The 19,264-nt window shown below is 38.7% G+C and overlaps 2 protein-coding genes across 3 annotated transcripts; one reads left to right on the top strand and one right to left on the bottom strand.

The window, feature by feature from the left end:
* Positions 1–205: 205 nt before the first annotated feature.
* LOC136260154 (BLOC-1-related complex subunit 5-like) lies at positions 206–7,044 on the bottom strand. The gene is made up of 9 exons (XM_066053786.1): positions 6,958–7,044; positions 6,586–6,735; positions 6,353–6,399; positions 6,258–6,303; positions 6,027–6,119; positions 3,719–3,782; positions 3,008–3,096; positions 1,946–2,057; positions 206–432 (listed from the first exon to the last, which is right to left on the bottom strand). The coding sequence occupies exons 1-9, from the start codon at positions 6,958–6,960 to the stop codon at positions 218–220; spliced, it is 819 nt and encodes a 272-aa protein (XP_065909858.1). The 5' UTR covers positions 6,961–7,044; the 3' UTR covers positions 206–217.
* Positions 7,014–19,078, top strand: LOC136260153 (unconventional myosin-Id-like). 2 transcript variants are annotated; one of them, XM_066053784.1, is made up of 21 exons: positions 7,014–7,157; positions 7,740–8,061; positions 8,735–8,916; positions 9,031–9,162; positions 9,236–9,385; positions 9,510–9,785; positions 9,872–10,005; positions 10,246–10,324; positions 10,393–10,638; positions 11,661–11,720; positions 11,777–11,851; positions 11,955–12,053; positions 12,749–12,829; positions 12,882–12,967; positions 13,312–13,498; positions 14,795–15,001; positions 16,574–16,654; positions 16,711–16,848; positions 18,328–18,561; positions 18,647–18,757; positions 18,814–19,078. In XM_066053784.1, exons 2-21 carry the CDS (start codon positions 7,758–7,760, stop codon positions 18,946–18,948), a joined length of 2,997 nt encoding a protein of 998 aa, XP_065909856.1. In that variant the 5' UTR covers positions 7,014–7,157; positions 7,740–7,757; the 3' UTR covers positions 18,949–19,078. The 2 variants fall into 2 exon arrangements, with proteins under 2 accessions (XP_065909856.1, XP_065909857.1); XM_066053785.1 differs by having other exon boundaries at positions 7,024–7,152.
* Positions 19,079–19,264: the final 186 nt, after the last annotated feature.

Raw genomic sequence — 19,264 nt, 5'->3', positions numbered from 1 at the left:
TGAACACAACAGTCAAGACCATGATAATGGCACAACTGATCAATGTCTAAACTAAACTGTAGTAACAATTCAGCGTAAGATGTGAATACTAATGTGATTGTGTCTGTCCATGTGTGTGTATAATTGAGATTAGTCATGATCTTACTCCCTTCAACATTCCACACATGTGGTGCAACATTTTATTAATATATTTTTATCGTAGTTACGTAGTATTATACTAACTATTACTATCAATGTTACTATAGTTAAATCCAATAATGTTAGTCTGCTCTGAATAATGCATAGCATCTCCAGGATCACGATATTCCGTCGACACTTCAAATTTCTCCATCCGATCATTCTCAGGTAGTAAGTTGTTCAGCCGGTTCATCATAGGTACACAGTAGTCGATCTGTGATTGTATCTTCTCCAGTATCTCTGAAATATCTGATACTATAAAGAGATTAACAGCAGAGTATACTTAGAATGTTATAATTGCATAAGTACACAATATAATTAAAATGCACTAATTTTTGACAGTAAGTACATAAGGAGTTCATATAAAAGTAACAGGCTTCAATCCCAACTTCCAGACCACTGGGGTTTATGCAATAAAAAGTTAATGTTCAAGCATCAGTTTTACAATTGCGACTGCAATTCTATATTGGGTAGTTATAGAAGCATGTGAGCCAACCTAGATCTCTCAGTGGGTGATGAGACATGGAAATGTCAAAATAAAGCACTCTTGGATGGTATAACAGCAAATCTATTGAAGACTGTGGATTTCTGTGAGTTTTAATTGTTTGCACGTGTAGTTGCAGGTGCTCTCTAACACTTCAAGCATTGCCTTGCTTGAAAGATAAGATATGTATACTTATATAGTACTCAAAGTGTGGTCTTGAAACAAAGTATAGCACTTGGCATATAATTGCTAAAAAGTTGAGTCAGACTGCTAAGTTTTGATTACAATATGACATGTAGCGTTAAACACCTTTGGCGAATTTGGCGAATAGCGTTCAATTCGCCAAAGATTTTTTCACCAATTATTTTAGATGATTACACGAGGGATTACACAAGCACATTGAGTACCAAGAACTTGAGATGAAGGTCAGCTTGTACCACCATGCAATAAAGATCAAGCAGACTTTGGAGATCTTGGTCTTCCTAGTAATGTGTCCCACAGTTGTAAGCACTCCTTGGCTGGATAGCATTTCCAACCGGCTTCCCGTTTGCATGCGAGTTCGCATGTAAGTTTAATAGTTTATCGTCTCATGATGGATTTGGCTAAATACTTTGATATATGTGATAACCTCTGCTACTGGAGTTCACTGAAAAAGCAAATACGGATGCTCTCGACATTGCAGGAGATAGAGAAGCATGCCTTAGCTAGCACGTCGATAGATCAGCATCTACAGAAGTACTGCTACAACAATAACGCTAGCTACCCATACACTTACTATACTACTTAACTGATGAGTTGACACCTTGTTGTTTTATCCTTACGCACTGTACAGTAAAAACTTTGGCGAGTACTATTTCAATCACCAAAGTTTTTTCCGCCAATTTTTTCAACAGAGGGGTTTTGTCACACTTTTTTACTGCCAAAGTTTATTACTATACGGTATGCCATTGCTGGTTACCTAGCAACCAACTAGACCCACACACTCCAAACATTCATATGTGTGAAAATAGGCATTTGCCTACTCTGTATTTCTGACTTTATACTATGACTATGGCCTTGCAAATTTTAAGTAGTTAAATGGCTATACAAAACAAGTTACAGAACACAAATATTCTATTCCAGTACTGAGACATGACTTATGTGATGGCAGTGTAGTTTGTGCCCATGTGACCTGTTTTTGCAGGCCCAGTCACCTGTTTTTGCAGGCCCAGTCACATATGGTGATATACACCAAGTCACTGATTTAACTACAACACACACTAATTACAATTAACACATGCTCACCAGTTTGCATGTGTGGGGCAGCTTTTGCTAGTCGGTCTTGTCTCCTTAATAACTGTTGTTGTATTCCAACCACAAATAACTCCAGATCTCTAAACCGAGCAGCCAGTGCCATCTACAGTACAGTTACCATAGAAACATTAGGGGTTACCACTACAACAACACCGTGATGCCAGCAGATTCACAGTAAACCCAAGAACACACTTGCTAATGAACCACAGTATACCACCCAGTTCTTAAATAGTGAACCTCAGTTACAGGTCAACCACTATAATAAGGTCACAAGTATACCTTGACATGGTCACTATAATTAGGTGGTTTTATTTACAAGGCAATAAAATACACCTTTGGTACATACTTGACATGGTCACCGTAGGTGGCCTATTAATATGCTGATGTCATGAAGTACACCTTACACCCTGTTCACACTATCCTGGGTTAGCCAGAGTGTTTTCAACTGAACTCGGGTTGGTGCTTAAATTGTTCACACTACTGTATCTCACGCGAGCTTGATAGTGCAAGCACCGAATAATAATTAGCTAAAACAAGCACATGAGCTTTTGATTATTTAGGCGCTTAATAAAAAGGCACTAGAACTGTAGCGACAAAGCGCAGAACCAGCTGAAATAAGTCATACAATGTTATAGCTGCCATGTTTAAGCTAGTGGGTGCTCAGGAATATTAGCGTAACTGTCACAAAGTCTACCAGAACTACGGTACGTAGTAGCCATTTTGAAGAACAGTTTTAGAGCATAGAATATGCTTGCTGTGTGTCCAACAGAAGTAAGTTATATTGTTAACCTGAGTTGGCCGGCTCAGAATGCGTTTGCACTGTATCCTATCCTGCCTCTCCTTGTAGTGCAGTACTGGACCCAGTTCAGCACAGCTCGATTGATTCACACTGCAATTTGTTTTGAGCCGTGTCGTGCTTTACCTGGGTTAGTAGGTAGTGTAAACAGGATGTAAGCTACAGATGTTTGGGATCTACTTAACATGGCCACTATTAGTACCCATATTGAGGTGACCACTAAAAGGGGTACCATACACAAGAGTCATTTCACTGACCTGTTCATTAGCCATCACTGATGCCACTGTTGACAAGTGCTCCTGATAACGTAGACACATGTTGAGTATTGGGGTGGCCTCCAAACCATCTACAATAGCAATAGGATGAGATAAGGGCACACATAGATAAACAAAATTAAGGACACTCTCAACATATGCATGCACACATTGTCACAGTTTCTGTATGTGTGTGTGTGTGTGTGTGTGTGTGTGTGTGTGTGTGTGTGTGTGTGTGTGTGTGTGTGTGTGTGTGTGTGTGTGTGTGTGTGTGTGTGTGTGTGTGTGTGTGTGTGTGTGTGTGTGTGTGTGTGTGTGTGTGTGTGTGTGTGTGTGTGTGTGTGTGTGTGTGTGTGTGTGTGTGTGTGTGTGTGTGTGTGTGTGTGTGTGTGTGTGTGCAAATAGCAGATCACACAGGACAGTGAAGCTTCATTAATAGAACCACACAAGATACCAAAAACAGGGACAAAACTCAATGGGTAATCTTATATTTATGAAATTACAAAGTACTGTATGTACATGTTAATGACCTATGTCATGGCCAGTAAAACAATTGGGATATGAATTACAAATTACAGTAGTGGCCACTAAGTGACTTCAAAAACTGCTATGTAATGAGCAGAAATAAAAATCATTATAGTATTAGAGTACTTTATACTAACACAAGAAAGATAGCTACGTACCAGTATTGACACAGTCTCTCACATACAGTACCTTTCATCTCCTCAGTTAAAGTAAGGTTACCATGGCCACAAGATGATTTCAAAATAGGATAGAACTACATAACACAAAACAAAGTCATCACACATAAACTAAACAAGTGGTTGTCGGCCACCTCAACATACAGCTAAACAGTATACAGTGGAACTCGTATATTCCAGATACTTTAGGACGCAGTGAACTGATTTTTAGAGGTCTATGTAAATGTGTGCCCCATATTTACTCATATAAAAGCCTGGGCTATTATTTCCAAGTTCCAACATGTTTGACTCAACCTGTAAACAAATACGGCATTTATTTAAGACCAGACATTTATTTTGGGTGATGCCCAGCATTTAATCAAATTTGAGTAGACACCATTAATGTATGTGATGGTAAGCTTAGAGGAACCTTTATATTATGTATTGCCTATACAAACAACTGCCTAAAACGATTGGAAAACAGTTGTATGATATATTATCTGCATGCATAGCTCATTATGGCTCTCACATGATTACCACAGCACCTCATCCCTCTGATGGCTCGAAACTTAATAAGCTTGAAGAAATAACAGCAGCAAGAGAAAGATTAAAGTCACTAACAGTAGACTCCATTAATAGTCTAGGCCTCACCAGCCTATAATCGAGACAGGCATTTATTCAAATGCAGCTTTTATATGAGGAAATACGGTATACTAACGCAAACAGAATAATAGGTATAAAAGGTGCCCACATTTCAGGTAATAGCAAATTGCCTGTTTAAAGCTATACCCCATAACACAGTATAACTTCTTTCAGGAAATCCTCTCAATCAATTAAAGGACCTTATAGAAATAATACTTTTGGTATCAACAAGTTGGGTCTTGAAAAATAATAATCCAGCAATGTTGTTATTATAGGCAATACAGTTTTGGTAGAAGCCTAGCAGTCAACAGTTTCACCTCAATTTCACTAAACATTCACAGTCACAAAATGCACAACTTAGCAATAGTGCCACAGGAATTATTGCTGTCATGTCCAGTAAGCAACCACATACTATACAAGTTTAAGGAAAAATTAGAAATTTTAAGTTCGATTAGGGATCATAGAAAAAAGTAAGGAAACAAGGGAGGTCGCCTACACCTGCAGATACACTAGTGACCATTTAATCCCTAATCCAGTCTATACCCCAAGACCAAGACTAAATTAGGGATTAAATGTTCACTAGTGTATCTGCAGGTGTAGGCGATCTCCCTTGTTTCCTTACTTTTATTTTCTATGATCCCTAATCTGACTTAAAATTTCTAATTTTTCCTTAAACTAGTTTGCTTACTTTTTTGTAACATTATTATGACTGGTGAACCCATGCATACCGCATCAAAAGAAAGGATGGCACCTGAATTAATGTTTACGTTTGAACGTGCGCCCCAGCATCAAATACTGCTTTGAAAGTGCAGTGACCAATACGCTTCGCTTTCAGCTATACTCAGCGCTACAGATGAAAAACAGTAGAAGCGCCTCTGCAACAATCCAGTCACCTCAAAAATACAATGATCCATGTGCCCCAACTATCAATTACTATCTCGAAAGTGCAGCAGCCATTACTCTTCACTTTCAGCTATGTTCAGCCCATTACAGCATTACAAATAAAGAACACTGTTAGAACCGTCTCTGCAATCAGTCCATTCACCACGGAAAATACGGGTGATTCCCGTTTACAAACGTACTGTAGGGAAGCCATGCATCGCGCTACTGCAAATTGACACCTTTGGCTGTCAGAAAAAAGAAATGTGACACAAAGGAGGACAAAGGTAAGTCCATGATGCGTGCATTGTAAGTACTGCAGTATACCAAAAGGAACGTCTCAGGATGAAGCAACGTCGAACAGTGAAAAAGTTAAGCCCATAGCCTTAGCCGTTATCAAGTTACGCTTGCCTGAAGGCATCAGGCAGGCAGGTGGGCGGGCTGGCAGGCAGGCAGGTAGTCAGTAGAAAATTCTACTGAATAATTTTTTTTCAAAATTCCGTAACTATTTATTGGGATCATACCGAAGGCACTTTTGGGCTTGGTTATACCTAACCAATACTGCCAAGGTGCCAGGATGGAGTTGTGAAGCTGGTGAATTTTTTTGGCTAGGAAAACCCAAATCTCCATGATCCCTAATATACAGTACTACTGTACTGCATGATGTCATGTTCACTTACCACAATAGTGACAAGAAATTGTCAGCATGAATTAGCAAAGAAACCTTAAAAGGCTAAACTTTTTAATCTTATTAACTCCATGCAGTTATATATACAAACTGTATCTAGAAACTTTCTAGTCATACATTACACACAACTCACTATGTGTATCTTCTCTAGTTTACTGACAACATCACTGCCATATAACTGGGATAAGTCAGTCGGTGCCTTCGTCCCTACCACTACTATACCTTCCTGTGTGGGGTAGGATGATGAAATAATAATTCTATACCCAGTACATACATACAGTGCATATGTGTGTACTTACAATAAGCCATGTGTGTTTGTGACTACTTGCACACTACACACTACACACACAGAGGGATAACTCACAGATTTCGGTGGTGGTTTAGTCACTGACTTATCACCCTTCTCATCCCTATACCCCAGTACAACAAATACACACACATAATAACAAATACACTCACTCTGGTTTGGTGATCGAGTAGGATGTGTACGGGACAGACGAGTTCTCCTAAGAGAATGACGAAATACTTTTCTAACACAAATATTGTATAACCATATAAGTACTCATTCTCCATGTGACATGCACACAACATGCATGCATGGAAAAGTCCTGTTGCAGAAAACAAAATCATGTGTGTATCAGACTTTTACAATGAACATGTTAGAATTTTATGCATACAAGAGTGTGCCTTACTGTGGTTCCATTTTCAGCATTAATGGAGGATGCTTTAGGTACCACTAGAGTTTCAAATGATGAAGAAGAGGATGAAGACACAGTTCCCTGTGGTTGTGACAGTGATGTGTGTTGTATTTGACCAGTCGACCTGCCACTTTGTTGCTGCCCCTAGTAAATAGGAAATCTGTATAAGTTTTTTGAGCATAACACAACAAAAATATAGAGGTACAGGATTCTGTCTGTTTAAGGCACTTTAATAGAGCTAAAACTTAAACAGTCACTGAATATTGTTCCTTTGATAGTCCTAGCCACCTTACACATGTACCACAAAACGTCCCTTATATACTAACCTACAATATAGACATACACACACACGATATCATAACGCACCATAACGAAGCCAGGGGATTGTTCACATTCGCTCCATATAATGCTTACTGCTGATAATGGGATTACGCGCACGTGATAATTGGCAACCAGAACTGTAAAAGGCGAAGGGTGTGGTAGTTAGCGGAATAGCAAGCTTGCAGTGTGACAACTAGCTGGCATTATTAGCAACAAAGAGATCTAGCCAACAACTAAAGTGTGAGGTACGTTATGCCTAAATGAATTATTTCGTTGTGCACGTTCTGATCAATCTCACGTACTGTAAAGTCAAGTTTGGAGTACTGGAAAACTTTGTGTAGGGTAGAGGTTCTTGTGCTTTTTAAGTTTAAGCTGACACAGTGAATTTCAGATAATTTCTGCAAGCACACTAGATTGTTTCTGGGAGGGTGTTGGCGGTTTTAAAAAGTGTTAAACCGCTTGAAGAAAATGCGCGGGTTACAGGCAGCGTACGTGTCTGCATCTTGTTAAATTTTTAACCATCCCCTTCGCTTGGGTCTATACCTGGTGCAGTGGTGTGGTTGGTTGCTAGAGAGTTAACGGTTTCTAGTGGAATCTTTCTAAAATCTTCACCATGCTGGCTTCATAACTTAGTGAGCTTCATTGTAATTTGATAGGCTTCACTGCTAACATACTGTGTGTGTGTGTGTTTTTTTTTTTTTTTTTTTTTTTTGATTGAAATTAGATAGCTTTCATAAACAGCAAAACTTACATGTTGTTGTAGCAAATAGGGGGTATATATACGGATAGCATGTTTGAAAATGCTTTTATATTCTACATATATACAGGTGTTTGAACACTGAACGATGGCACTGTTAGACACAGATGGAGTGGGCCATGCTGACTTCATCTTAATGGATGAGGTGTCAGAGGAGGCATTTATGAATAATTTAAAGCAGAGGTATCAGGGGGGATTGATCTACACTTACATCGGGGAGACAGTGGTCTCTGTCAACCCCTACCAAACTGTTGATATTTATAATGATGCAGTCGTCGAGGACTACAAAGGGAGGGAACTGTATGAAAGACCACCACACATTTTTGCTTTAGCTGATGCAGCATTTCAGAACATGAAGTGGCATGGAAAAGATACCTGTGTTGTCATCTCAGGTAGAGTGTGTATAAATGTATGACACTCACAATGGCTTGATATGGGTAACTTGTGATTGTGCATGCTGATAAAGAGTTTAGTTAGAAATACTATTCTGTATTGTGTTAGCTCTTGCTAAAGACAGACTTCCTAAATGTTAAACATAGCATAATATGTGTGCAATGTATTTATCTGTACTTTCAAATCACACAAGTTCCTAAGGGATCTTCACAGTTATGCATCAACCATGTCAACATGTTGAGTTGTAGATTGACTTGAATAGGAGCCACATACAAGTTTGAGTTGCATACACTTTAATGGCATATTTTGCCAGTGATGTGAAGGATAGTATTACAGGTAGACTAGGATTCTGTTAAGAGTTATCAACTACTCTTGTGTCTTCTCAATTATGTGTATTGTTTGGCTGCAATGACACTGTCAAGTACTGTTGCTATGGTGCTACTGTACCTTTAAGTAGTTTTACCTGATCTCTGGAATCCATGTTAAATGCCATTGTACATTTTTGTCAGTTGAATTAGTTGCCAGCCAAAGTCTGGACTCCAATCCAGATCTTATACTCCTGTATTCACCTTATGATGTAGGAATGCATTTATGTTTAAAATGTCTAATTCCAAGACATGTGTACATATTATGTCCAAGCCAAGCAATATTAGTGTTGTGTTCTAACTGCAGGAGAATCTGGGGCAGGCAAAACAGAGGCTTCCAAGATTGTTATGCGTTACATAGCTAAAATAACTTCCCATCAGGGACAGTCTGAGGTTGAACGAGTGAAGAATCTTCTCCTGCAGTCCAACCCTGTAATGGAGGCATTTGGTAATGCCAAGACTAACAGAAATGACAACTCTTCTCGTTTTGTAAGTCATTGATTTCTATAAAATTAATGTGTGTCTGTCTGTTTAGGGAAATGATATTAATTTTAGATACATGTATGTATCATCTCATATGTCATAACTATTGCACTTTATTAGGGCAAGTACATGGACATCAACTTTGACTTTAAAGGAGAACCACTAGGTGGCCACATCAACACTTACCTCCTAGAGAAGGCCAGGGTCATCACTCAACAAACTGGAGAGAGGAACTTCCACATATTTTATCAGGTACGTGTGTGTAACCCTAACTATTAAATACCACCTACCACATGTTCAATCACCTAACTGCTATGTATTACAGGTATTAGCAGGAGGTGGTCCATCCTTATTATCCACACTGGGGTTAGAGAATAACACAATGAAGTATCGGTGTTTGGTGGGTGGTGGTGAGGCAAGTCGTGCCACCAGTGATGATGAAAAACTGTTCAAAGAAGTTTGTATAGCCATGACAGTAAGTGTACCTTTAGAAGAAAAGAATATTTGTATTGGAACAGGCTTTGTTCGTGCTGTTAATATTAGAAACTATGTATCTGTTTAAAACAATTATATCTTTATTTTAATCATGACATGTATAGTCCATAGGATTTAGTGAAGAGGAGCAGACTGCAGTGTGGAAGGTGGTAGCTGCTGTACTACACTTGTGTAACGTAGAGTTGGAGTCCTCCGGAGATGGAGAAACAAGCAAAGTTGCAGACATGACACAACTTAGGAAGATATCCAAACTGATTGAGACAAGACCTGAAAATGTTGCTGATGTATTGACTCACAGACATGTTGCAACACGTGGTGAAGCCATTCAGACACCTATAAATCAATCAAAAGCTGTGTATGCCCGAGATGCCTTAGCTAAGGTGTGCACATACAACTTTTTGTGATCTAGCCATTAGTTGTACATAATGTACAGTGTGCAGCGATATAGATTGGTTTTATGTTTTAGGCATTGTACGAGCGTGTGTTCAGCTGGGTGGTGGAAAAGATCAATGAAAATGTTCAGAATGAGCAACAGTCAAGAGATGATGTTGTGATTGGAGTACTGGATATTTATGGCTTTGAAATATTTGACCTTAACAGGTATGTGAGTGTGCTATTTCATAGAAGCCACCGTGTTTAGTTCCTGGTAACATGATGACCTAAATGGAAAAATGGAAATCATGGCAATATACATTGAGGATGATAATATAAGCTGTTATTACTCCTTTAGCGACCCTAGTTACTGTACCCTAGTTACTGTACATAGGATCGATATTGTTCTTGCGCTATACATGCTATGATTACATATTTATTAAGCTGATCTGTTGTTGGTCTATACAGCTTTGAACAGTTTTGTATTAACTACTGCAATGAGAAACTACAACAATTATTTATTCAACTAGTACTGAAACAAGAACAGGTACGCGATTGTGTGTGTTGTTCGCATGTGTTGTACATGTGGTGTAATGTGTGTTCTCATCCACACAGGAGGAATACAGGAATGAAGGTATTGAATGGATCAACATAGACTATTTCAACAATGAAATCATCTGCAAGATGATGGAGGCTAGTCCTGGTGGAATGATCCCCATATTAGATGAAGAGTGTATTCGTCCTGGGGAGGATGATGACCGACGTGTGCTCATGCACATGAACAAGAAACTTGCTGATCATCCACATTATGCCAGTAATGCTACTGGTGTGAGGGAGCTGCAGAGAGAAGTAGAATTCAGGGTATGCAGTTATCCAGATTAGCATGTGATATAGTATATTACACGTACATATGTATAGATGTGTTCTTTCAACTATATCTTTTCTCTCAGTGATACAAAATACGAAAGCTATGGAAATGGAAACCGTGATTGTTGTGTGGTCCTATATGCTGGTATTATAATATCTCCAGGTTTGGCACTAAATTCTGCTTGCACAAAATTAACCTATTTCTCAAAAATTGTGGCAGGGCCTGCATTTGGGCACATGTTACAACTTTTTTATGCTTTGACTCATAATGATTGGACTATGGCATTGCAGCTATCTGTTGTTGTTTTTTGTTAGATTTTATAACACTTGTACAGGTATTCTATTCCAGCACTGAAATATGACCTGTTAACTGGTGGGGTGTAGTTTGTGTGGACCCACATTGCTGGTTTTTGCAGACCCATGGTGTCACAATCCTTTTAAACTTCACAAATGTTGCCATCATTAACAATACTTGTTGTCCAATCAACTTGAAATACATGTGTGGTACATGCAAAGCAGAAGGTGGTCCCAAGTACAAATTTCAGTTGGACTGGTTTTTGCTCTAAACTTTACAATAAGCAAAAGTGTGTCAGCATATCATGGTTTGCTATAAGCTACATTTAGAAATGAAACACATCTAGAAATGTAACTTTCATTGTGAGCATTCTTGTTGAAGCCAATTTTCCAGAAATAGCTAGAGCATAATGCAATATATCTTAGCCACTTGAAGCCAGTTTATGGAAGTAAAGAAAACCGCTTCACTTAAAATACTTTAATTGCATACTTTATTGGAGTGTGTACAGTGTATGTGCTACATACAACACATTCCACTGTTAACAGACTGTAACACAATTGTAGTGTGTGTTCTATTAGAGTATTTGGTGTAACAGTGAGTGGTACATAGTACATAAAACAGTCTGTAGGTACAAGTCCTACTGCCAAAGCTTAAGGGTAGAGAGATGTTGAGATGTTTATTAATGCTACATATGTGGTGACCTATTTTATTATCTACACAGATCAAGCATTATGCTGGAGATGTCACTTATTCCATCACGGGCTTCATGGACAAGAACAAAGTAAGGAATGGTGTGTGTTTATAAAATACAAGATTTTACATTCTTGTTGAAATCAGGATACACTGTTCCAAGACTGTAAGAGGATGCTATACAATTGTGACATGCAGATCCTGAAGGAGATGTGGCCAGAGGTAGTGTCGCACCATACATATAACTTTAGTTCTTTCTTTTACCCATCTTTTTGCTTTTTTGTGTACCTACATTCATATATACATATCTATTGTATGGGTATAGGGTTCAATCCCAGTGGAGGAAGTGACCAAGAGACCGATCACTGCTGGCTCTCATTTCAAGAACTCTATGATTGCCCTAGTAGATCAATTAGCTTGCAAGGTAAACATGTAACTGTATTGTGTAGAGGTGCACTGATATGGAAATTTTCCAATATACCGACAACCGATACATGTATATTGGCTACAAAATAACTGATTCCGATACCAATATCTGACATAGTAGGTTTTCAGTATGGACACTACAATAAACATTTAAAAAATGTGACAAAAAGCTTAAAAGGTGGTCACTAAAACCTAGCTATGTGAAGAAGAAAAGAATTGTGAAAAAGGTAGTAATGAAAGGTGTGTAAAAAAAGAAAAAAAGTGAAACCAACTCAGGAATTGAACCCTGGCCATCATGAAAACCTTTGCAGCTAGTGCTTTAACCATTGTGCTTCCAACAGTCAACCATAGGATAGTTTGGACAATTAAAGTACTTATGTGTAATATCTACTCATATCTGCTAAAAAGTCAACTTTTCACCAATACCAATATCGATATCGGTGCACCTCTAGTATTGTGGGTATAGTACATGTGTATTGTGAAGTGTTTGGCTTAGGAAGTCGTTCAATTCACAGAAAATCATAGGAATGTGTCTGTATGTGGGAGCTATACTTTAAACTTGATACTCCAACTACCTTCTGTAGAAGTACAAATTTGTCTGGTAGTCTATGTATTATATGCATGTTGTGTATGTACTTAAACTGTACTACAGTATGTACATCATGTTCACCTTACTGTATGTACATTGTACAGCAACCTCATTACGTCAAGTGTATCAAGCCAAACAACTTCAAGAAACCTAATGATTACAGTGATGAAGTGTGCAGACATCAGGTACTACGCAAAACATGTGCAAGTCACAAAGCTTGGACATACTGTTGTTTAGGTGCGGTATCTTGGGCTGGTGGAGAATGTACGTGTACGTCGTGCTGGCTATGCATACCGACACAAATATGAACCCTTCATGCGAAGGTAAAATTTGTGTGTGTGTGTGTGTTATTGTTGTTATTTCCTTGAGCAAGAAACCTTGTTCAAGTTGTTCAAGTCTACCCAGCTGTTATAAATGAGACTTATTTTGAACTGGGTACCCATCTGTATGGGTACCTGGGGATGCTAACTGTTCATATCTCATGTAATGGGTGAAGGTGAAGGTGGGACTTTAGGTGCCCTTTCATCTGTGAGATATGTTATTGCCTCCTGTGGGGTCCTAATCCATTAGGTACCTGAATAGTGCATTCAACTGTATAGGCGTGACTATTTACACAGCAGCTGAAAGCTTTGTAAATTTCACAGAGCATACTGTACATATATTACAGATATAAAATCACTTGTCCTGCTTGTTGGCCTAATCATCCCGAGGGAGACAAGAAGGGAACAGAAGAGATCATGAACTATTATCGGTTGAGCGAGGTAGTCACTTATGGCAAGACAAAGATCTTTATCAGAACACCTCGTACTGTCTACTACATGGAAGGAATGCGTACAGAAAACCTTCACATTGCAGTAAGTGTTAACGTGATCACTTACTTTGTGTGTACGTGTGCACGCAAACAGAGTTAGAGTAGTCACTTCAAAAACTACGTAGTTACTTATTACTTTTATCCCTTAGTTACAGTTACGTTTTAAAGACTTTATATCATTAATTACTTTCACATGATTGTAACATGCTGTTATACTCAGATATGCCTTACAAAGGGAAGAAGAGAACTGTACATATGTGTACTTCCCGAGAATAATAATTCTGTGGCCATTGTACTGCTACGTAGTTACTTTATTTCGTAACTTAGTTACAAAAGTACCTAGTTACCCCAACTATTTGTGTATGTCTTGGCAATGTGCATGTAAATTTACTAGCATTGCATCATTGCAGCTATTTCTTGGTTGCCACCTCAACTTTTTCACCCAGGAGTGTATATGAAGGCTGCACCATTTTTAGATGTGCTGAGTACAGCCAATCCGAAAAGCATGCTTTCACATGTTATGTGATTTCTGAAATGTTACTTGGCAATGTTTTAATAGGAACAATTTAACCAGCACTAATAAAGTTTTTGTGAACTTGTGCAACTTGTAAAAATATACAAAACTTTATTTGCCAAACAAATCAGTACACTTTATTGTGTTTTGCTATTCTGTGACTAAGTTAAATACACTGAAATAGTGTAACTAGAGCAATAAAATACTGCACATAGGACAGGTACTGTATAGTGCTAGTGCCAAATAAAACACAGCATTTCTTTAGTAATACTGTGTACATGTGCGTGTGTGTATGCGTGTGTGTGTGTGTGTGTGTGTGTGTGTGTGTGTGTGTGTGTGTGTGTGTGTGTGTGTGTGTGTGTGTGTGCATAAGTGTATGCATGTGTGCACGTGTTAGAGATGCAACAATACAGTGTGTAGACGTATCAATATATTGCCTCTGGTGTATCACGATACAGCGATATATTGCATGATGCAAAGTGGAGTCTAAGCAATGGTCTATGTTGTTTTTTAATGTTGAGTTTTGTTTTTTAAGAGAAATAAGTGAACTAAATTTTCTTCAAGAAGCATTACTTACTACTCAGTTTAACCACAATGTACAATAATTTGATTGTCAGGAATGTTAATAAGCCACAATATGTCAATATATCACGATACGCGATATATCGATACGGTTTGACTTTGTATCGATACAGCGATATTGTCTTAAAACGATACGATACGCGATATATTGTTGTATCTCTAGCACGTGTACACACATACATATGTTTGTAGATTATATTCTTGGTACTAAATATTGTAGTGTAACTGGTTAATCCTTGTCAGGTACGTGTGCTGCAGAGGTATTGGCGGGGAGCAAAAGCACGATTATATGTTAGACGTCTCAAAGCAGTCAGTACCATTATGTTGTGGTACCGCAACTATCGTATGAGAAGTTGGATGTTGGACGTGGAGGACACCTTCAAGAATGTCAGAAATGATCGAGATCTTGGTCGATATTTCCGATGGCCTGTAGCCCCTCGGGTTCTGCTGGTAAGGGTCAATACGTATGTGTTGGGAACATAATGATTATGTAAAGATCAGCATGCTGCTTAATTGCAACTTACCCTGGTAAAACTGGTCTTATCGCCTATTTGTATTTTTCACGTTTCAGAGCATCCACTGAACAAATAGCCAGCAGCTAAGTTCCTGCCATTTTAGATCCTTTTTACACAGGTTGACTGTATCAGGCGAGCTCTAATGGGGTGGTGAGAGGGAGGGGAGGGCAAAAGGAGGTGCCAGTATGGATGCTAGCATTAATTTTTTTTTTTTTTTGCCACAAACACACGAATGCGCTATCAAATTTCAGCCAGGGTTAAGTGGTCTGCTTCTGTTGGCTGCTTTTTTCCAAGCCCAGTAGCAAGTTGTCATGTACAAGTGGTCTGAGGTCTTTATGGACCTGGAGAAGGCTGTGTGTGGCTGTACAGTATTGGGTATAGATCTGTGCTGTAAATTTCCTATCATTGTGTAAACAACCTTTTGCTCTCCACCCCAACGCAGGCCAACCCCAGCTCTGCTCAAAACTCACCATAAACTTACAGACAGTATATTATATCATTATGCGTAACAGGTTACCTCGGGGTTAGGGTCAGATTCAGCTTTTTTTTCTTCACTTTTGTTTCTTTAGTATATATAGAGGTTACTTCAGTTTCACATTTATAAGGTAGAGACGGGCAGCTGGTGGTGTGGTGTGCTACAAGGGTAGTGCGTGTGAAGTGACGAGTGAGAGGTCCAGGTTTGATTTCCCAAGCTGACTGCATTATTGCAGTTTCTTCTGACATTTGGTTGTTTTTAAACATGGACTACTGGCTCTATATAACCTGTCAAAACTCAAGTTTGCTGTCATGGGTGATAAGACCAGTTTTCCAAGATCCAGTCACAAATTTGATCACAGTACTTACATTAGTGCCATGTGCCTGAGGCTTAGTCCAATATACATACAGTATCTAACTAAAAATAAGAGATGTACCAATTCAACATTTCTGAAGTATTCAGATTTCGATCTGATCTAATAGAACATTTTATTACTGATCTATTGATCTGACATCAACTATATTACCATGCTCAATAGTGACCAAAGTGTTGTTTTGCAATCGTGGTGTTGCCTTCAGTACACAACTCAGTCAATAGAGCACCCAGAAATATTTTAATGCAATCTCCTACCAGAACTTAAGCCAGCATACTCTGTGTTTGAATGGCTTATAATCTGATGTAGAACAGTATTGCAAGTGTTTCACTTCATTTAGTGCAGCACTATTGTTTCCTAGAAAGTTCAATGAATACAGTACACTTGTGCTATTTAGCTTCTTGTGCTGTGACCAACACAAAAGTTCTACCAAAATAGAGAAGAGAAGTAATAGAGTACAAAGTAAGTCCAGTATACTTGAAGACATGGGGTTGTACGTGGGAAATCGGAATTGAATTGGTGTTTATATTAATTCTTTTACCAATTTTGCTTAAATTGTCTGGACCAGCTGCTGATCTGATATATCTCTATTAAAAATGGTGTACATTATATTATAGTATCATGCTGTGAGTTAGCACCTTGTTCTATTTGTATCACAGGAAGGAAAGGATTACCTACAGAAGATCCACAGGTGTTGGAGAGCCAGTGAAGCTATCAAAAAGTATTCCCCTGAAGACCAAGTAAGGACATGTATATCCATACACTTCCTTTACTCTATGTTGTATCCTGTTTACAGTATGAGATTCGTGTCAAGGGCTGGGGGTATGATCTGGTTGGGAGGGAGAAGCGTGACTGGGGCTATCAGGGTCGGTGGCTGTTTGATGAGCTATCAAAACCAGATCGTAATCCAAACCATGCCAAATTTGAGACTGTGGTAAGTTAATACACTGAGCACAATAGCAGTGCTGGCTGCTCAGTAATAATAAATACATACAATTAGTGTAGTATGTACAGTATGTTGTATGGGAGGTAGTGCAGATATTTTTGGTTTAAAAAATTAGCTAGTTTACTAGCAAAAACCAATTGAGTTTGGGAAAATACACATGCCACACATGTACACTTCAATCACTTTAATGCCCAGCTCAAATCAAAACCTACACCTGTGTTCATGTAGGTCTTTGGGCATGTGAGTTATGAGTGCTTATTTACGATGCAGTATAAATATAGTTTACCATCATTATTTCTTCGTTGGAATAGCATTCTTCTTTGTGCACACGGACTCACGGAGAAATGTAAGGGAATCACTCTACCTTGATGGGTTTGCCTGTTAATGTGAACAGATTGAGCCTAGTCCCATCTTTGTAATATACCACTTTGGCGTGGGTGTTCAAAGGCTCCGCTTGGTGTTTAACTCGCATATTGCCCGGGCAATATCATGGGAAAGCAGTTTGCCGATGACTTTAATATCCAGCCAGTTCAAAGAATCGATACACTTTGACTTGTTATGTTGAGCGACATAGAGCTTTGTATTGTGGGACTCATTTTTGCAGTGGTTGCTAAGCTGAGTATATTTGCTAAGATAGACTAGTTGGTTGTTACTAAAGGATAATGAAGGCACAAAATAATTGTTTGGGCAATCGTGGATGCGTATTTTTACCCTCCACATATCAGCCTTTGAACAGACCACAGTACAGCAAAGCTACTACTGCTACATTAGTAACTTACAGTCCTAAGTACTTAATAACTCCCAATAGCAAAGTTAGTTGGCTTAACTTAGTACAAAAATGATAACAATATACACTCTAACCCACAATCGCAAGCTTTCTAACATTGCATGTTGAAGCATAGTAACGCATTAATGACGTTTTAACGTATGGATAATGTTCTGATGGCTATTAGCCCACGCTATTAAAACCACGATCAATCTTCATATGCTACTGTATAAAACAAACAGGATGAGTTCTCAGTAGTTCTTTCTTATACACCCATAGCCCTTGGGCTTGGGGTGTATATGTCAGCAAATCCCTCACAGCCGTGTTATAACTATTAAATACGCTTCAGTCATGGGTTATGATTGTTTGATTTTATTTGCGGTACAGTTGCAGTACAAATTGGATGCTGTTTCAATTTCCTAGTGCCTTGACTATCCACCATGCAGTCCACTCCTCTGTTATGACAAGTAGCAGAGAATCAATAAAACAGGATTCGAAGTATGTGTGAAAATGGTGGGGTTTTTTTGTCCAGCTGGTCACATATGTCAACACGGGATGTTCTGTTGAAAGGCATTTTGACTGGCATGCAACACTACAACTGTACAAACTTTTCAGTTATCCATGCACCAGGTGCTAGAATTTTGAATGAATGGTGTATGTATAACTAACTACCAGTATGTAGACTATTGTTCCGTTCACAGATGGGAGGTTTCATGAGCATGAATGGCGGTCAGAACAAGCTCTACTCTGCCAGCGTAGTGAAACTGAATCGCAACATGAAGCCTCAACCTCGTGCTTATGTCTTGACAGAGACTCACCTGTACCGACTAGACCAGAAGTATAACTCTACTAAGAAAGGAGCACTGGAATTGAACAAAATTAGTTCTGTTGAAGTGTCAAAAAGCAGTGACTCAGCTGTGGTCATTCATACCACTGTAAGTATAAGATATCATGGTGTATTATGTATTAAGAAATACTCTAATAGAGCATTCAGTTAGCGTGACTTTGTTGTTGTAATAGTCGGATGTTAGTGGTGATGAAGTGTTCTACCTGGATAATGGACGTCCAGCAGCAGAGTTTGTTGCCTCGCTATACCTGGCATACACCCGGAAATACAAACGTCGCCTAAAGGTACATATTGATTTGAAATTTGTTGGATGTTTTTATTTAGTCTGTTAATGCTACAGGTTTCAGTGAATAGCAATCTTGTATATTACCTGTCTGGTAAAGAGAAGGTCCTCACAATGGATGAGGAATCCCAGGGTACTGGATTCCGTAAATTGAGCAGTGATAGAGCATCTCTTCGTTGGAGGAAACAGTGAATATTAAATTAAAATCAAAAGTTTTACCCTACCCTGAGATGTTTATTTAATTGTTGTATGTTATATAACTGTAATAGCAGGTGTATATGTAGCACAATATTGTTTATTTTCCATTGTCAAATGGTCCCAACATTTGCTAGCTGTATGTATTCAATCAACTGTACACATTCCTCAGCAGTTCAGGGAATGTGATACGGTTAAATCAACTCGGTATAAATTCCAGAGACTTACATAGTATACCCCTGCAGCGCCCGTTTACATGAGGCTGAACCCGGGCTAGTCAGCCAGCCAGAATCGTACACGTGACGTATATGCT

This window comes from Dysidea avara, chromosome 7, assembly GCF_963678975.1.
Source record: "Dysidea avara chromosome 7, odDysAvar1.4, whole genome shotgun sequence".
Lineage (NCBI taxonomy): Eukaryota > Metazoa > Porifera > Demospongiae > Dictyoceratida > Dysideidae > Dysidea > Dysidea avara.
Note: the sequence above shows the minus strand (reverse complement) of the source record. Positions and strands in the feature narration are given on the sequence as shown.

What these genes read in the sequence shown, in the direction of transcription:
- LOC136260154 (XM_066053786.1), bottom strand. An exon ending in AACTAGAGAAGATACACATA is followed by an intron (nt 3,783 to 6,026) that starts GTGAGTTGTGTG and finishes TGTGTTATGTAG; the next exon opens with TTCTATCCTATTTTGAAATC. An exon ending in TGCCCCACACATGCAAACTG is followed by an intron (nt 433 to 1,945) that starts GTGAGCATGTGT and finishes ATCTCTTTATAG; the next exon opens with TATCAGATATTTCAGAGATA.
- LOC136260153 (XM_066053784.1), top strand. Translation starts at nt 7,758, where the DNA reads ATGGCACTGTTAGACACAGATGGAGTGGGCCATGCTGACTTCATCTTA. An exon ending in ACTTCCACATATTTTATCAG is followed by an intron (nt 9,163 to 9,235) that starts GTACGTGTGTGT and finishes TATGTATTACAG; the next exon opens with GTATTAGCAGGAGGTGGTCC. An exon ending in ATGCCAAATTTGAGACTGTG is followed by an intron (nt 16,849 to 18,327) that starts GTAAGTTAATAC and finishes TTCCGTTCACAG; the next exon opens with ATGGGAGGTTTCATGAGCAT.